At 32.2% G+C, this 18,715-nt stretch overlaps 1 protein-coding gene across 1 annotated transcript in view; it reads left to right on the plus strand.

Moving 5' to 3' along the window:
• Positions 1–355: 355 nt before the first annotated feature.
• Positions 356–18,715, plus strand: part of LOC145266473 (tektin-3-like) — a 118,843-nt gene continuing 100,483 nt past the window's right edge. Inside the window, exon 1 of the mRNA XM_080122160.1 lies at positions 356–529. Coding sequence (XP_079978286.1) covers positions 522–529 — 8 coding nt within the window. The 5' untranslated portion in view covers positions 356–521. The remainder of the gene's footprint in view (positions 530–18,715) is intronic.

Genomic DNA, 18,715 nt, shown 5'->3' on the forward strand with positions numbered 1-18,715 from the left:
AATTGTACTAGAATTTTTTTTAACAAATTGTACTAGAATTTATTGTTTTTTACAAATTGTATTAGAATTGAGAATTTAGAACAGTATCGTTTATTGTATCGGATTTGGGAAAAAAATTTGAATTGTCTCACTATTTACGTAAAAAAAAATGGCAGTATAAAACATATATCGTGACTTTTTGTGGTAATTGGTATGTACAAGATTGTGTGTGTGTGTGTGTGTGTGTGTGAGAGAGAGAGAGAGAGAGAGAGAGAGAGAGAGAGAGAGAGAGAGAGAGAGAGAGAAAATGACGGAAAGAGTGATGTTTTAGTCCTGCAAATATGCCCTCTCTTTTAGTCTATATTGTATATTCCAGCTGCTGGTCGGCGGACACTATATGCTGATCGGCTTGACAGTAGGCCACAAGTTGTTTTGTTAAAGTTGAACCGTCAGCGATTATACGTCCCTTGTCATATCACACTTGGGCTTCGAACTTCAGAATCAGATCTTCTTTGGCTGAAAGTCACGTTTTCTCTGGAAACATGAGCCGGTAAGTCCACGTTGTTGTACAGAATTTTATTATGTTTCTATTTTTTTTTTTTTTTTTTTAGATTTAATAAACATCGCATTTTTAGAGTTACTGATGGTCCAATTCTTTTGATAATTTACTCAGTCTAAAAATAATCTTTAAACATGTATGTAAACAAAATCTTGTGTGTATGCGTGTGTGCGTGCGCGCGTGTTGAGATAGCATTCAATAACGCGCAATAGTTTTCTTTTATGAGACTTCTTTTACACAAGTATGTATAAGAATAGAAATTGTAAACTCTGTAAATTAGGATTTACAAAAAGTTTATTATTAGATACTATATATATATATATATATATATATATATATATATATATATATATATATATATATATATATATATATATATATTGATACCGAAATTAAAAAAAAATGACCTCTTTTACAATCACGTATCTAGATACCAAAAATGCTCTGCACGGATGAGTGGATCAAACAATAGAAGAAATAAGAATGACACTTAAAAAAATCTTTATTTATTATATATATATATATATATATATATATATATATATATATATATATATATATATATATATATAATAATAAACTTTTTGTAAATCCTAATTTACAGAGTTTACAATTTCTATTCATCCAGAGGAAGTCTCAAAATAAAGACGAAACTTTGATGAACACATAATACAGGGTGTTCTTTTTTATTTCTCTCTCTCTCTCTCTCTCTCTCTCTCTCTCTCTATATATATATATATATATATATATATATATATATATATATATATGTATATATATATATATATGTATATATATATGTATATATATATGTATATATATGTATATACATATGTATATACATATATATATATATATATATATATATATATATATATATATATATATACAGCTGAACGTCTCTGTGTGTGTCTGTACATGAATGGCTCCTATATAGTTTACTATTATAATACACTGACCACACACAATGATAGAAGATGATCAAAAATGTGTATGTTTCAGTTGGAACAGGGGTGGTTTATTAAAATTGTGGGGTGTCCGTACGCGCCCGATCCCCAAAGAATGGAAATAAAAACTAAAAAACAACTTTACAAGGGTGTTTGATATAGATGCGCATAAGAATAATTTGATATGTATATTTCAGTTTGAATAGGGATAGTATAATAAAATTGTGGTAGTCTGCGTTCATACCTGGCCTCTACAGAATGGAAATATGCCACAAACTTTGAAAATGACTTTTGATATCTATCCGCGTAAGTATACTTGGATAAGTATGCTTCAGTTTGAAGACAAATGATATAATAAATTATGAGGTCTGCGTCCGCTCCTGACGCCCATAGAATGGAAATATGTCACCAAGTATAACAAGACTTTTTTTTTTAATATAGATCCACATAAGAATATTGTGATAAGCGTGTTTCAGTTTGAACAGGTGTGGTATATATATATATATATACATATATATATATATATATATATATATATATATATATATATATATGTGTGTGTGTGTGTGTGTGTGTGTGTGTGGATAGAATTATGGAGTCTACCTAGCTTTCATAGAATAGATTTTAATTTATTTTACTAAAATATACTTTAAGAGAAATAAGTTGTTTGTGAGTAATGTCGAAATCAATATAGGTTACTGAAATAGGATTTGACCAATATTTAAATAATTTATGATAAAAATGGAAGGGTTAAACTATTTTATATTGTTTTCTGTCTGTGTGTCCTTGTCCTTTTTAAGTAAGCGATTATTTCAATAAATATTAAAGTTACTTAAAGGCGTTTCGTTTAACTCATTCATTTTTTATCATAAATTATTTAAACTATGGTCAAATCCTATTTCAGCCACCTATATTGGTTTCGAAAATATTTACAAACAAATTAATTTTAAATTTTTAGTGAAAAAATAAAGACCATTTATAATTTAGATAGCGATTCATTTAATACTATCTTCTTCTCTATATAAATAAAATGAAGTCATTTTTCCCCTCTGAGTTTGACCTTAATAGGATTAAAACTGAAGACATTTCATGCAAATGTAATATGCACAAACTGCAGCACATTTTCTGAGGTGTGCCTATTTCCTCTACACTTGCTCGATAATCGTAAATTCCTATATTTTTTCTGGTGAGAGTTCACTGCCACTACCTGTAAGAATCAATGGAAGTTGTAAAATCTTTTCTCTTTATTTAATTCCTCCTTTCCCTATTCCCCATTTACACCACCGCTCCATCTTTCCCGAGGGACTATTACGAACGCACGCCGATTTCGGGTTTTGTAGTTGCATACAAAAACTGAAATGCTTCCTACTAATTATGCATTGCTTATTTACAATATATTTCGAAATATTATTACGCTAGAAAAAAAAACATGATTCTCTCCTTTTCTTGGTGATTCCTTTTCTCTTTTTTTTTTCATTACAATATAATATATCATTTCTTTTGCCTTTAGTTTCTTTTCGTTCGATGCTTTCTTTTTCTGTTTCCGTTTTTCCGATTTCAGAGTTAAATATTTATTTTCCGGTTAGCGCATTACAAAATGTAAACTGTCAAATTTACACGTAATGCGATTACGAACAAATCAATCTCGATTAGTAACAAATCAATTTATGAGTACTTTAAAATATTTACCGACTCAGATCGAAAACTACTACATTTTAAAATGTAAACACTGCATTTCTAGATGCATCTCTAAAAACTTCAGTTCCAGTTTATTGCGTTTCGTATGCTTTCATTTCGTTTCTTTCATGTTCCCATTTTCCCCATTTCATTGACATTGTAAACATCGTTACGATATAACTCAAAGCAATATGAGTTTCAATACCTATGCTGTTCTTATCACAAACAAAGTGTTTCCTTTTTTGTAATATTTACTTCAATATCTTAGGACTTTACTGTACTAATTAACACGAAAACTAATATTTATCTCCAAATGCATTTTTACATTGGATTTATTTAACTTCAAAATTTTACTGAATTGATAAGCTCGCCGTAAAAAAAATTCTCGTAACTTTTTTTTTCTCACGTGTACACACACTTTCTTTCCTTGGGGAAATTAAGTTTTGTCCTTAATATTCATATTCCTATTTCAGTCACCTAAATTAGAAAGCTTAGGAATTTCTGCATAGAATGATAACCGCCGGTACATTAGTACATTGCGGCAAAATCATCGTTCACATTCCACATGTCGACTTATATAGGTTTCTGGGTATGCTGATACGGTTACGGGTTGTCTATTCAGAAAGCCGTTCTTAACATTGGGAGGTTTGGGGTGTCTATTCCGCGACCCGTTTAATTGGAAATTTTTCCATTTAATTAATTAGAATGGGCCTGTTTTCCATGGAACATTTTTGGTTATTAAAAACAGAAAATCACATAGCATATTCATCAGGGTTTAGTCACCTAAATTACTAAGTGTGACAGGAGTTTAGGAATTTATTGTCAAACCTAAATATTATTTATAATTAAATATTATGAATTTTAATAAAACAATTTGGTAATTAAAGCAACGGGGAAGTCGTTCGTTTATTTATTTATTCATTCATTTATTGTTTTAACGGCAATCGTTCTACAGTTTACATTTTTAGTTATTTATTTCATGCTTCGGCCATAGTCTAACCAGGATTTGCACAGAAGGTGCGTTAAATAAATTGGCGTCTCCAATTTCGGCAATAAAATGTAGAAGCACCGTTATTCTTTCTATTATATTCGTTAGGGGGAGAGGCACAGTTTAAAATGCAAAAATAAATCAAAACGGAGCGAAATTTAAGTTTTCCTTCCATTTTTATAACAAGCGAACAAATAGGGGGATTGATTTACTAGGATTTTTATTAGAAGCTGATCACTTATTAAAATTATTTTATCGTTGAAGTTTCGCATTTTGGTTACATTCGTTAGTTGGCAATCGCTGATAGCCCACTGCAAAAATAAGAATGGTACTCATGAAGAATTTGACACCACCCCCTGATTCCATTTATGGTTAGGGTTCGACCGGCAATCACCGGATTAAACCGAGTGTTGTTTAATTGTTGAAACACTTAATCAACATTTTATTTATTTTTTGCATGATTAATTAATTAATGATGGGAGTATTTTTTTCTGTTTATTTTCTTAACATCTGTTGACAAAATAATAATTTGTACATTCTCTTGAAAATACAAAAAAAAATTTACTTTCACCTAACTATTTACAGTGTTCATATAAAGCATTCATCTTTTCTTTTTATAATAAAAATTCCATTTGCAAAAAGAAACGTTTACTGCTAATTTTCTTAAAAAAAAAAACCTTTCCCCTAACAATTTATGGTAAAAGAATCTTTTTTGAGGAAAAAAAATTGCAGAAAATATTAAAAGTAAATAAACATTACAAAATGCAATTTTTCTTGAGGAATGTGTTCCATTTTAACAAACTGAGCCACAGCAACGTGTGGTCGGGTACAGCTAGTTAAATAAATAAAACAATTAAATAATGAGGTACATGGAGTAGGCCAAACTAAAACACAAGGTCGATTTTATAAATGAAGATTGTGATAGACAAGAATTATTTCAGTCGAAAAAGATTTTTTCTCTGACTGATGAGGAGAAAGCAGATATTGAATTTTTGATTATTCATTCGAAAATAAAATTAAAATTCTTTTCCATCATAGACACTACACTTGGATTTTTTTATTCGCAAACATTTTTTATTTAAAAATATTTTTCCATTATTTCTTGCAAATTTCAAATGCAAAGAATCTTTACTTTTCCAAGATATTTGTATCATTTGATCGAATTAAAATTTATTTTTTTGAGTAAAAATAATTTAGAAATACAAAAAAATATTTTTTGGTTAAAGTCCTTTCATCACATTTCGCTTGACTCAAAATCATTTTTAATAGATGTGTGTATACGGCATAATCGCGTTGACACACCGGTTCCTGTCAAATCACCGAAGTTAAGCAATGTTGAGCCTGGTTAGTACCAGATGGGTTACCATTTGGGAATTCTAGATACTGTATGTGCTCTCTGCTTATCTCGACATTTGTTCCCATTTGTCCTGTAGATACACTTCACTTGCTACAGGTATATAACAATGTCGACTCAGGAGAGGTGTGCACCTCAGGAGAGGTTGCGCACCTCCTGCCACAAAAATTTCACACGCAAGCACCTCTTCAAGGGTATCCATAGTCTTTCAAAGACTGGAGTAGCCTATGTTATACAAATATCTTTTTATAGGATCACTCCTGTAAGAATTATGTTTTTACGACAAACAATCCCTTTCACGTTAAAGCAGCTGTCGAGAAAAGTTCATCAACAGAATTTTTAGTAGTTATTAATACAGATAGAAACATTCAATGAAACGAAGTGGCACGTTTTATGGCTGATGAAAGTTTTGGTAATAGACACATAATTGTTCATTCAAGAGATAACATGTGAAACGTGTATGTGAAACTCACAGATCTTATGACAGCCTTCAATATCCTTTACTATTTGTATGTGGAGAAGATGGATACCATATAGGGATTCCACAAGTTGGAAATACCACAAAACATGTTTCATGTATGGATTTTTAAGCTTTTTATGATCAGAGATAATTCAATCATATTGTAAATCTCTTTCATCAGTCTGCAGTTGATAAGTTTGCAAAAGTTGAAGCAGAAAGACTTTTATATCTCCAAACTCATCAGAACAAGCTCCTATCTTTACATCATAAACGCTCTGATCCCCATCTGGCATCAATTGAAATGGATGGCTCTCGTCTAGAGGAGGCCCCATGTTTTGATAAGCTTCTGGGTTTGACCTTTACTTCTGATCTGAAATGAAACACATACATCAAGTCTGTGGCCAAGGTCGTTGGGAAAATGGTAGGATCCTTCTACCGCTCCAGAAGATATCTTACTGCTGACGCAATTCTCTATCTATATAAAAGCCAAGTACATCCAAGGATGGCGTACTGTTGCCACATCTGGGCAGGAGCTGCTAAAAACAGCCTATCCTGCCTTGACAGAGTACAAAATAGACTTTGTGGCTTAGTGGGGGATGCCCTTTTCTCTTCCATGCAACCTCTCTCCCACAGAAGAGACGTTGCGAGCGTATCTTTGTTTTATCGTTATTTCCATGGCAAGTGCTCGTCTGAGCTCCAATTCTGGTCCCCCCTTGCCAATCTTTCTCGAAAAACACCCCTTTAGCTGAAACCACTATCAATAATTTTCCCCACTCTTTATCTGTGCCTAAATCAAAATGTAGATTCCATGAACGAAGCTTCTTTCTTAGAAGTGCACACCTGTGGAACTCTTTGCCGTTTGCCTGTTTCCCTCCTGACTTCAGCTTGGATATCTTCAAGTCGAACATAAACAAATTCCTGATGAACCGTCCCCTTAAGTAATGACACTTTATCAAATCTCCGATACTAACTATTACTACGATACTATCCCATTGATTACTGTACACACAATACCCTTATCTCCGAGTGGCTTCTAGCCTTGATAAGTGGTGACCTCCATGTCAAAAAAAAAAACTAAGCGTAGATTCCTACATACATATCAATGATCATATAAATAACGATGGGCAAGAAAGTGATATAGGTCAGGTATGCATTTTACCTTCTAGCTGCACAGGTAGTCCACAACGCATGCATTTTACCTTCTAGTTGCACAGGTAGTCCACAATGTATGCATTTTACCTTCTAGCTGCACAGGTAGTCCACAATGTATGCATTTTACCTTCTAGCTGCACAGGTAATCCACAATGTATGCATTTTACCTTCTAGCTGCACAGGTAATCCACAATGTATGCATTTTACCTTCTAGCTGCACAGGTAATCCACAATGTATGCATTTTACCTTCTAGCTGCACAGGTAATCCACAATGTATGCATTTTACCTTCTAGCTGCACAGGTAGTCCACAATGTATGCATTTTACCTTCTAGCTGCACAGGTAATCCACAATGTATGCATTTTACCTTCTAGCTGCACAGGTAGTCCACAATGTATGCATTTTACCTTCTAGCTGCACAGGTAGTCCACAATGTATGCATGGAAGGACCCAAAATGCAATGACATGTCAGAAATTATGCAAAACCAAACCTTTTTCACTTCAAATCGAAAGTGGAAGAAAATTCAAATGAACTTCTCCCTGGATAAACATATGTCAATTAACACGATCTATTGGCTAGGGGGTTTCATTTGAAGATAATCAAAGTGATGAAACTGATAAACAAATCAGAAATATTTCACCCACTACGATGGTACATGTACACAATTGAGTCGTATAAACAGTCTTACCTCGTGCAGATATTATTGTGGTTTACCAGAAAAATCAACTCCAATCAAATTGTATCAGTTGAGTTACCTGATATACAAACTGATTCAACCTCATTTGAAATAGTAAAGAGTCACATGATGCATGGGCCATTGTGGTAATATCAATAGAAATTTAACTTGCATAGTTGATGGTCAATGTTTAAAAAGATACCCTAAAAACTTAGTTTCGTGAGGATGGTCAGCCATCTTATAGGAGAAGATTGCTTGAAGATGGTGGCTTTGAATGCATGAGGTTAACAATAGGTGGATTGTACCTTACACCCCTCACTCTCAAAGACATTCAATGCTGACCGAATAAATGTTGAATTTTGCAATTTTGTGAAGTCAATTAAATATGTTTGCAAATACATAAATAAGGGATCTGGTGACGCCATGTTTTCTTACAAAAATGTTAGTCATGAAGTTACTTGATATATCGGCATATTTTCGAATTTCCTATTCATGGAAGGTTTCCTCCAATCCAGCAATTTGCAGTTCATCTTAAAACTGGTCAGAGAGTTAATTTTACAAACGAAAATGCTACTCATGTCGCCCTAAATCCAAGACACAACTTTTACTGCACTTTTAAATTGTGTGAACGAGATAATTTTGCAAATTATAATCAGGTTCCATCTTATTACACACGGAGTAACTACACATGGCACAGGAGAAAACGAGGAGCTAATGTTGGGGATCATGCAGGTGTAAAATTTGACACTACAATTGGAATAGTTGTACCCAAATCACCGCAAATGGTTCTTTTTGATACTCCTTTTTCGTGAAATAAAAGGAGCGATTTAATTTTCCTTTCTAAGAACTATTGATGGACAAATTGTTGACAATTACAGGAAAGCCTGTTTGACCATAAATTTGTAAGAAAATCGCAATCAATGGGAGAGAACTATGGCTGAGACTTCATTGTCTCACACACACACACACACACACCTGTTTCTCTAAGAGTTCCATTTGCAATAATTCCTAAAACGTGAAATAATCCGTTAGCATTGTGGCAGAAATATCAGGATGATTTATCTGAGGACTATAAATATCAGCAACAACAAAGATTCCATATGGTCGTCATGGGAGGAGAGGAACTCTACAAATCTGGGTTACCTAAAACTCATCGAAGTGAAGTGAATAATTTTGCAAGAACTTCATATGATATTGATTCACTGACCAGATTCATTGATGACAATGCGCAGAAACTTTTGCCAGACCAACAATATGCATATAAAACAATCATTGACCAAATAAAAGGAGGATTATATTTTTTAGATGCACCAAGAGGAACTAGAAAACTTTTGTCACAAATTTATTGCTGGCCAAATTCAGGTAAAGAAAGGAAGCAAGTTCTTGATGCAACTTTACTTTGTGGAGAACAGTTCACACATCATTCAAGATTTCTTTGGATCTGAGTACAACTGATAAACCTGCTTGCAATATGAATAAAAATTCTGGTTGAAGTTCGCATAAGATGATCTTTGATCGTGTAGGACGAAGTTACAATGTCTCGTGAAAAAAGCTTATTTGATGGGAGCTATAACTGTAATACTTTCAAGTGATTTTAGGAAACTTTGCCAGTTATTCCCAAGAAAACAAAGCAGATGATTTGAAAGCATGTTTAAACTCCTCTCTACTGTGGAAACATGCCAAACGTTTAAAACTTTCGACAAATATGAAGACACATTTTCATGGAGATTTTCTGAACAATTTTCTGATATTTTTTAAACTTTCAGAGGGAAAACTGAATATGAATTGGAAAGGTGAAATAAATTTATCAGAAATATCCACCTTCGTTAACTCAGTTTAAGAACTAATTGAAAAAGATTTTTCATCATTAATTTCAAATTTTACAAATCATGAAAGGGCAATTATGGCACTAAAAATATTGTAGCGAATAGTTTGAATGATAGACTTGTGAAAATGTTGCAAGGAACTCAGCATAATTATAAATGCATAAACTCTATCGTAGAAGATTATGAAAAAGTCATCAGTTGAATTTTTGAATTCCCTCGAGCCAAAAGGTGCTCCTCCTCCTCCTCCTCCTCCTTGTCTTCGATTGAAAGTGCTCCGATCATGCTTCTGTGCAACTTCTCACCACAAAAGTTATGTTATGGCACAAGACTCGTTATCAAGAAATCTATGAGAATGTTTTTAGAGGCCATAATAATTTATGGCTGTGGAAAAGATGAAGATGTTTTTATCCCTCAAATTCCTTTAATATTTTCCAACATGTCTTTTAAGTTCGAACGCATTCAGTTTCCCATACGTTTGTATTTTGCAATGTTTATCAATAAGTCACAAGGTCAAACACTACAAGTTGTTAGTTTGCATTTAGAAAAGGATTGTTTTTCACACAGAAAGCTACATACCGGTGCTTCTATAGTTGGGGAGTAAGAACAGGCTTTTCATATTCACTCATAATTGTAAAACTAGAAACATTATCTATGAGGAATTCTTTTTTAGAAATTAACAAACTAATAAGTGATCATTGTGTGTGTAGAAAACTTCTTAAATTGATTTAATAAATTCATTGATTTAATGCCTTTTTTTACATTTTTTGAATAATACAAATGCTGGGTATATTTTTTCTCATCGTAACTAAATAAATATATGTGGGTCATTGTTTATATTTTTGGTGTCTCTTATACCTTCTCTATTGTTTTAGTGATTACGGGACAATCTCCTATGCAGTTTTATGGTTCTATATTTTACAGTTTGATAATTTCTAAATGAAAGCATTTACTTTTGAATTCTTAAACGTATCACTAAAATTGCGATTTTACTAGGAATTCCTCATAAGTGGGAACAATTCCCCACACTGAAAGGAATTCTCATTTCACATAATTTCAACACTTTAAAAAATACTTCTGGCATGTTGTTTACATGGTTTTACATTCTATTTATAATTGAGAAACTGAAATGGGTCAATGGGTGCGGATAATAGAATCTCCGTTTTTTTTTTTTACTTTTCTAAAATTTTGTTATTCACTCTTAGCGGCGAACGCCACAAAGTTGATATGAAAAATATATATTTCTGCAAGATTTTACTTTTCTTTTCATCATATTTTGCTTTGGTTTCGATATCTCGGACAGTCCATCGATTTCGACGATGATGCAGAGAGTGGTTAGCGTCCGTGCAGAAATCCTATTGGAACTCTGAAACCCCGGCTGCAGATGTGATACCTGATGGCAGGAAATCCGGGTAGTGGCGCCCATAGTCGCACTCTTTTTGAAAGAGCATGACCATCATACTCCAACCGCCTGAGTGCAGAGATCACGCTGCGGCTTCCAGTCCATCAAACCTGCCGGTACGCCCTCACTCCATTGCCACAGGACTTTCACCTCTCTCTCAGCCTAGGCAAAGTAGGAATAAGCAGCTTGTCCAGTACTGTTAGCACCCTCTCTGCTGAAAGCAAAAGTACAGTGGCAAGGATGGGCCAGAACAGTCTGCACACATGCAATCAGCCACATCCTATGGCTGAGGGAGACCTGAGTCGAGTTGTGCATCACCATGGTTGACCGCGTTGGTACTGCGGTGCTGGTTCATCTGCTGCGCAAGCCGTTGGGATTCCTTTCCTTCCTCATCCATCAAGAGCATCGTTGATCAGGTTTGGATTTTTGTGACCCTAAATATATATATATATATATATATATATAGATATATATATATATATATATATATATATATATATATATATATATATATATATACATATATATATATTAGTGATGGGATATGCATATATATATATATATATATATATATATATATATATATATTATATATATATATATATATATATTAGTGATGGGACGGTTCCAATACAATTACCGATTCTAGTCTAGTCCCGGTTCTGATACAATTACCGATTCCGACTCCAGTTCTTCTTAAATTTCTAAATATTTAATTGTATATTTGCTTTATTTATTTATTTATTTATTTTTTTGAATTACTGTAAAACCTCCATGTTACGTCTGCATATATTTTCGATACACATAAAACATTCACTTGATGATGGGGGCGTATATTACATGAATAGATCTTCTACAATATTTTTCTTAAATCTTTTCGTTGCAATTGATTGAAAATCGTTAACCAACTAAAAAATTATTTCTTTTTTAAAACAAAGGCGATATGTTCTTGTTGTTAGTTGACAAAATTCTATTTAAATGTTTTCATAAACCATTGAAAATAGTTGATGATTGGTCTGCAAAATAAGACGGTGTAGGAGCAGAAAAGTTGACATGTGTGGGAACATGATGAGAATTAGCAGCGAACGCCGAACCGGATGTTAACGCATCCACCATGAGAGACAAAATGAAAAATCGTCTTTTGCACGCATCGCTTCTGCTTGAAAAAAAAAAAAAAGATACCACAAAATAATTATCGACCAATGGCAGAGCTCCGCGCCTAAAATAAACACCTCAAATATCACAGTCGCTGGGAACCAGTTTGCCACTATAAAAACGAGGGACTGGAAGGAAAGAAAAGGAGAGACTCGCCCTGCTGCGTTAGTGAACGCACGGGCGGATTCTCCCACCCGACCTAAAGAGATGAAGAAGAAAATAAATAAGGCACCAGTGAACTGAAGCCGACTACGCTCTCATGTTATGAGCCAAACGCCTTCAATTCTAAACAATGCCTAATTCACACAAACCAAAGAAGAGAGGAGGAGAAAGAAGACGAAGACGCCGGGCTGCTAGCGCTGATGAAAGAAGTCACTCGCCTTCCAGTTACAAGCCAGGACACACATCACCGACCGCAGGATGACCGGCCTACCCTAAACCTCTCCATCGTCCAAACGATAAGTTATATTTTACGAACATTCATTCTTTGTCAATTCATACATACCTACAAACATTTTACGAACATTCATCTCCTTTGTTAAATCACATTCCATCCTACGAACACTTTGCCTCTCCTAATACAAATTGTTGGTAGTAAATAAAGTCGGTTCTCAACCCTCAATATGCGTCTGTCTTTATATAAAAACTTTGAGTCCATACATGTTGAGAATGAGTTTCTAAATAACATGGTTAATATTAAAGATATCATAACATGGTTAATATTAAAGATATCATAACATGGTTAATATTAAAGATATCATAACATGGTTAATATTAAAGATATCATAACATGGTTAATATTAAAGATATCATAACAGGGTTAATATTAAAGATATCATAACACGGTTAATATTAAAGATATCATAACACGGTTAATATTAAAGATATCATAACACGGTTAATATTAAAGATATCATAACACGGTTAATATTAAAGATATCATAACAGGGTTAATATTAAAGATATCATAACATGGTTAATATTAAAGATATCATAACATGGTTAATATTAAAGATATCGTAACATGGTTAATATTAAAGATATCATAACATGGTTAATATTAAAGATATCATAACATGATTAATATTAAAGATATCATAACATGGTTAATATTAAAGATATCATAACATGGTTAATATTAAAGATATCATAACATGATTAATATTAAAGATATCATAACATGGTTAATATTAAAGATATCATAACACGGTTAATATTAAAGATATCATAACAGGGTTAATATTAAAGATATCATAACATGGTTAATATTAACGATATCATTCTTAATCTGAGAAGAACGGAGCGGAGATGTATTGTTAACTATTCTGTTCGTTCTCTCTACCAAAGAAAGTTCGTGTTTTTATCCTAAATTATAAAGATTTGATTGGTTATTGCAACTGTTAATATGACAAATATGTAGTAGATTGATTTGTTTTAATACAAAAAAGAGACATATAATAGAAATATCGCTATTCCTAATCAAATTCAAATTCAAATTTGTAGATTAACAGCCTCAGATAAAAATGAGATTTTCTTCTTTTTTTTAGGTGCTTTCATGTTGACAACTTGAAAAACTTTGCGGAAAAAAAAAACAATAATTTGAGAATTTAGATAGGCAGTTAAATTTCGTATATAAAGTTAATGCAAAATGATCATCATTTCTAGAATATTCTAACTTTGTTGGGATGTTAATTAAATATTTAGCAGTAACCCTAAGTCCGACTGGCAATGTCGTAACTTCGCCTAAACACGCATTTATCTCTTAAAAAAAACTAACACGTTTTGGTTAACTGCTTTAAAATGCTACAACGTCTCGGAAATGAAACTCATTTTACGTTAAATTAATATGTAAAGCAGATCCACCTCCTAAATTCTTAAATAATTGACTTTTTTTGTTGTTTTTCTTCCCACTAAGTTTTTCAAGATGTTAAAACGTAATTGCCTAAAAGGGTTGACTCTCGTTTTAGTTTGGAGAGGTGATTTAGCTGAGAGTGTCGATTTACAACAACAACAACAACAACAACAATAATAATAATAATAATAATAATAATAATAATAATAACAATAATAATAATAATAATAATAATAATAATAATAATAATAATAAAAATCACCATAATAATAATACTTATAAGTTCGTATATAGCAAAAAAGAATCTATATAATTTCTACAAAGATTCATTAAAATATAAGTTTGAATATGAAAAATAATTGGGAAAATGTTTGTAATTAATTTTAAATGTCTTTAGAATAATATTTAAAATTGACCTACATTTGGCAAATTTTCAGTCTTTCATGTGGGTCAAGTTAGTGGAACATTTCTGTGACAAATAAACTACTCAAAGGTTTCAATAAACCAAAAATCATTTTTATTAATAGTCTCGATTTTATGGCATTCTAGATCCACCTGAAGCAATCTTAATTTTGTTTTACAATCTGTATAGTCATGTGATGAGGAAGTGGATTACTTTGACTGCCTAAGACACCACAGGAATTCCTAAGCCTAAGTGTAAGTAATACAGATAAAATCAAGAAGAATTGACGCCAAACGTGTATATCACATGAAAGTGTGAAAATTTACAAATTGATTTATACCTTTTCTTATACATTCCCCCCATTCCCTTGTAATATTTACAAATGCTAGATGAGGAATCGGACAAAAATCTACAAGACAAAACCCAATTGGACAAAAGCTAAGAACATAAAATAAATAGTTAAAAATTAAAAAAAATTTTTTTTTTAATATTCTACCTTTGATTTAATTATCAATAATGTTTGATCGCATAATTGAATACATCTCTAAAGAGAAACATTCATTTCGAACGCGCTCCTACCTTAAACACACACGCAGACATAGACATATAGAAAATGCCTTTTATAAATAAGTAGATTCCTAACTTGATCAATATAAAGAGTTATATATTAAAAACTAAAATATTTTTGTTATCCTTGATAAATCTAATTATAACGAAAACTTCAAAACATCCTGAATGACGAAATTTTTTTAAATTAATAAAAACCCTATAAATGCAGTAAAAAGACAGGTTAACAAATTAATTACAGCAAATAATGCACAAATTGGGTATTATCAACTCTTCAAAATAATTGGAAACTATACATCTGGCTACCTATATGGCACGATAAAGACACATAAACTTAATTCTTCTCTCTTCATTTCACAAATTCCTACTCCCATATATTTTCTTATTTCTTAAACGAACTTATTAGCCCGGGTATTCCAATCAAATATAGTGTTAAGCACATACAAACTAATAAAAATACTAAAAACGATGCAACCTTAAAACAAAATCATTGCTTCTCTCGATGTGTAGGGAAACGTGCGACTTACCTAACTAGCACGTGTGCATAATTCAACGGGTCGGTCGTGGAATGAAATGAATGAAGAAGAACGAGACAAAAATGGCTGCCTTATCTCTTTATATGCCTGCAATGTGACCACCCGATATGCAAAAGAGGGTTGATTTTTTAGAGGGGTGGTTCATTTTGAAGTTGAATTTCGAAGAAATAAGTTGAATTAGCAGAAGTTCGTTGGGAGGTGAGAGAAGGTGCGTTACGTGTACAGAAGTTGGAAGTTTGGACAAAAGTGTTAACCTTACCCAGGAAATTATTGGTGTGACGGGCGGAAGAAATAAAACTCAAGTTATTGAATTATACGACGTAGAAAATTTATTTACTAATGTTCTTGTAGCAGAAACAATTGATTTAATTATTAACAACAATTCCAAAAATTCGTCACCCCCTCCACTCAAAATTAATACAGAAATATTTAAAAAGTTATTATTAATCTGAATCACGCAATTACCCTTCTATTACCCTCCAACGGTAACTTATATACCCAAATAGGTGGAGTTGCAATGCGATCAGACCCGGACCTATTCTAAGTGAATTCTACATGGCAGATCTAGAGAACAAAATATTTAAAAATAATAAAGCCCTCTATATATGTACGCTATGTGGACGATATTCTTATTTAAGCTGAAAACAATGAACAGATATATAAACTACAAGACCTTTTTTTTTAACTCAGTCATTAATTTACAGTAGAATGGAATAATAACAAAAAAATCGATTTCTTAACGTCCTTATAGATACGTCCAACAATACTTTCAGCACATCTGTACATAAAAAAACCAACGAGTATACATTCCAGCCTCTTGAACTTTAAGAGTGAGTTCTCACAACGGTACAAGATAACCATAATTAGAAATCTATTAAATCGCGCAAAAAATGATCTCATCCAAGAAAAGAAGCACTACTCATAGAAATAAGAAATATAAAGCAGGTGCTCATTAATATCACTTTCCTAATTATATTGTTGATGAACAAATAAAACTAATACAACAAATAAAACTAATACAACAAATAAAACTAATACAACAAATAAAACTAATACTACAAAACCCCTCAAAACCTTTATCTACTACCGTAATCATAACTCTATTACTATATTTCACCAAAACCAAATGACAGCAAATTTTAGAGTGGAAGAAAAAGTAATTAAAAACATCGTTCATAGATATTTAACGCCTGTTGGTAACAATTCCAGAATGAAATTTAATATTTACTATAAGAAGTTTAGAACTCAAAACCTCGTTGTTAAAAACAACTCCTCCCTGGCTATAAAAACGTTAGAACAAACCAATGTGGTTTATCAGTTCCAATGCCCTCTAAGAGAGGGTAGCTCCCAAAATAAACATAAGAACAACACATACATTGGACATACAACGACAACGTTGTCCCGCCGAATCACGATGCATTTAAACAATACCAGCGCCATATACCAACATTTAATAAAAGAACATAGCTGTCTCCCCTCCAATCTTAGAAAAATCCTCGTCGATAGCACAAAAATTTACTAAACGTGAAAATATTTTTAAAAAGTTAAAAATTCTTGAAGCATCCTATATTAGAACTCATCACCAATAACTATAAATAACATTGCATTCGAGTGGAGAAACAACGTGTTAGAATGTCTGGCGTAAACGAGAGTCTTTGCCAATATTGGCCCAGGAACTTGTTAATTTTAATGCTCTAATTTTTTAATCGACTTTTCATCAATACTTATATATTTTTTGAAACTTTTCCATATATTATATATTATATATTATAGATTATTTTAAACGTGTATATTTTATTGACACTTATATATTTTGAGCTCATGATCTAAACCTAATGTATACATATATAAATCTAATGTATATTTTTTAACTTTCCATCATTCGATAAATTTAATGTATATTTTACTTTTAACGTTTTAATTTCCATTTTTCGCTCCTACTCACTTTCCCTTCCTCAACACCTGAAGATGATTCGCGGACGAGTCGAAAGCGCTCGTGACAAATATGGAAGTTTCAGCAATATTTTCGATTTTGATGTAAAAAAAAATCAGAACATCAAAAAATATTTTTTTAATCATAAAGCACAGTTACGTTTAATAATGTTTGCTTAAAGGAAAAATGCTGCCTAAATATATCAATATATATATATATATATATATATATATATATATATATATATTAATATTAATATATATATATATATTAATATCAATATATATATATCAATATATATATCAACATATATCAATATATATATATATATATATATATATATATATATATATATATATATATATGTTAAGATTGCAAATTAATTTTTTAAGGGACGTGAAGTTTGATTAACACTGCTGATCAACACGTTGATAGTGCTCAACCAAAGAGAGCAAATTATAGGGGTTTTTTTTGTTTTCTTTATGTAAATACAGTCATATCTTGCTACGATGTGCGGACCGTTTCGATAATAATTAATCTCATTAGGCAAGAAAATGTAAAAATTAAAAAATTTAAACGGTACAAGACTATTTTCAATTTTAGAGGAGAGAAAATAAACTTTGTCATGACTGGCGTGAAGCAAGATTAATGTTGGGTGTATGTGTGTGTGTGTGTGTGTGTGTGTGCGCGCGCGTGTGTGTGTGTAATCTCTTATTCTTTTTCTTTCTCTATTTGTCTCTCTCTCTCTCTCTTTCTCTTCCTGCTTTTATATTTGTGCTGTTTTTATTCACATAGATTTCTACGCCTCTATCTCTCTCTCCTCTCTCTTTCTCTCTTTTTACTCTACCCCTTATTCTATTTTTCTCGGTCCTCTCTCTATATATATATATATACCCTACTTTTCTTTCTCTCTTTCCCTTGTCTCTCTATCCCCCCCCCTCTCTCTCTCTCTCTCTCTCTCTCTCTCTCTCTCTCTCTCTCTCCATCCTTTTCCTGAAACGTACACAAACATGTCGAAAGATCTCTGTTGTCGAGCAACCGTGAAGGAGATCAGCACAGATTAATATGACAGAACAAATCAAACAAGATTGACATCGATGAAGCCGACTCAAATTTATTGACTTATCACCGCATCAATATTTTCTTCTTCATCATCTTCATCACCTCATCCATGTTTAGACGAATAACTTAAACGAGTACGGACATTTAATTATTTACAAGACTATCCTTTGATTTGCCAGGTCAAGGTGA

The sequence above is a fragment of the Euprymna scolopes genome, chromosome 41 (assembly GCF_053919585.1).
Source record: "Euprymna scolopes isolate OS-2025 chromosome 41, ASM5391958v1, whole genome shotgun sequence".
Classification (NCBI taxonomy): domain Eukaryota; kingdom Metazoa; phylum Mollusca; class Cephalopoda; order Sepiida; family Sepiolidae; genus Euprymna; species Euprymna scolopes.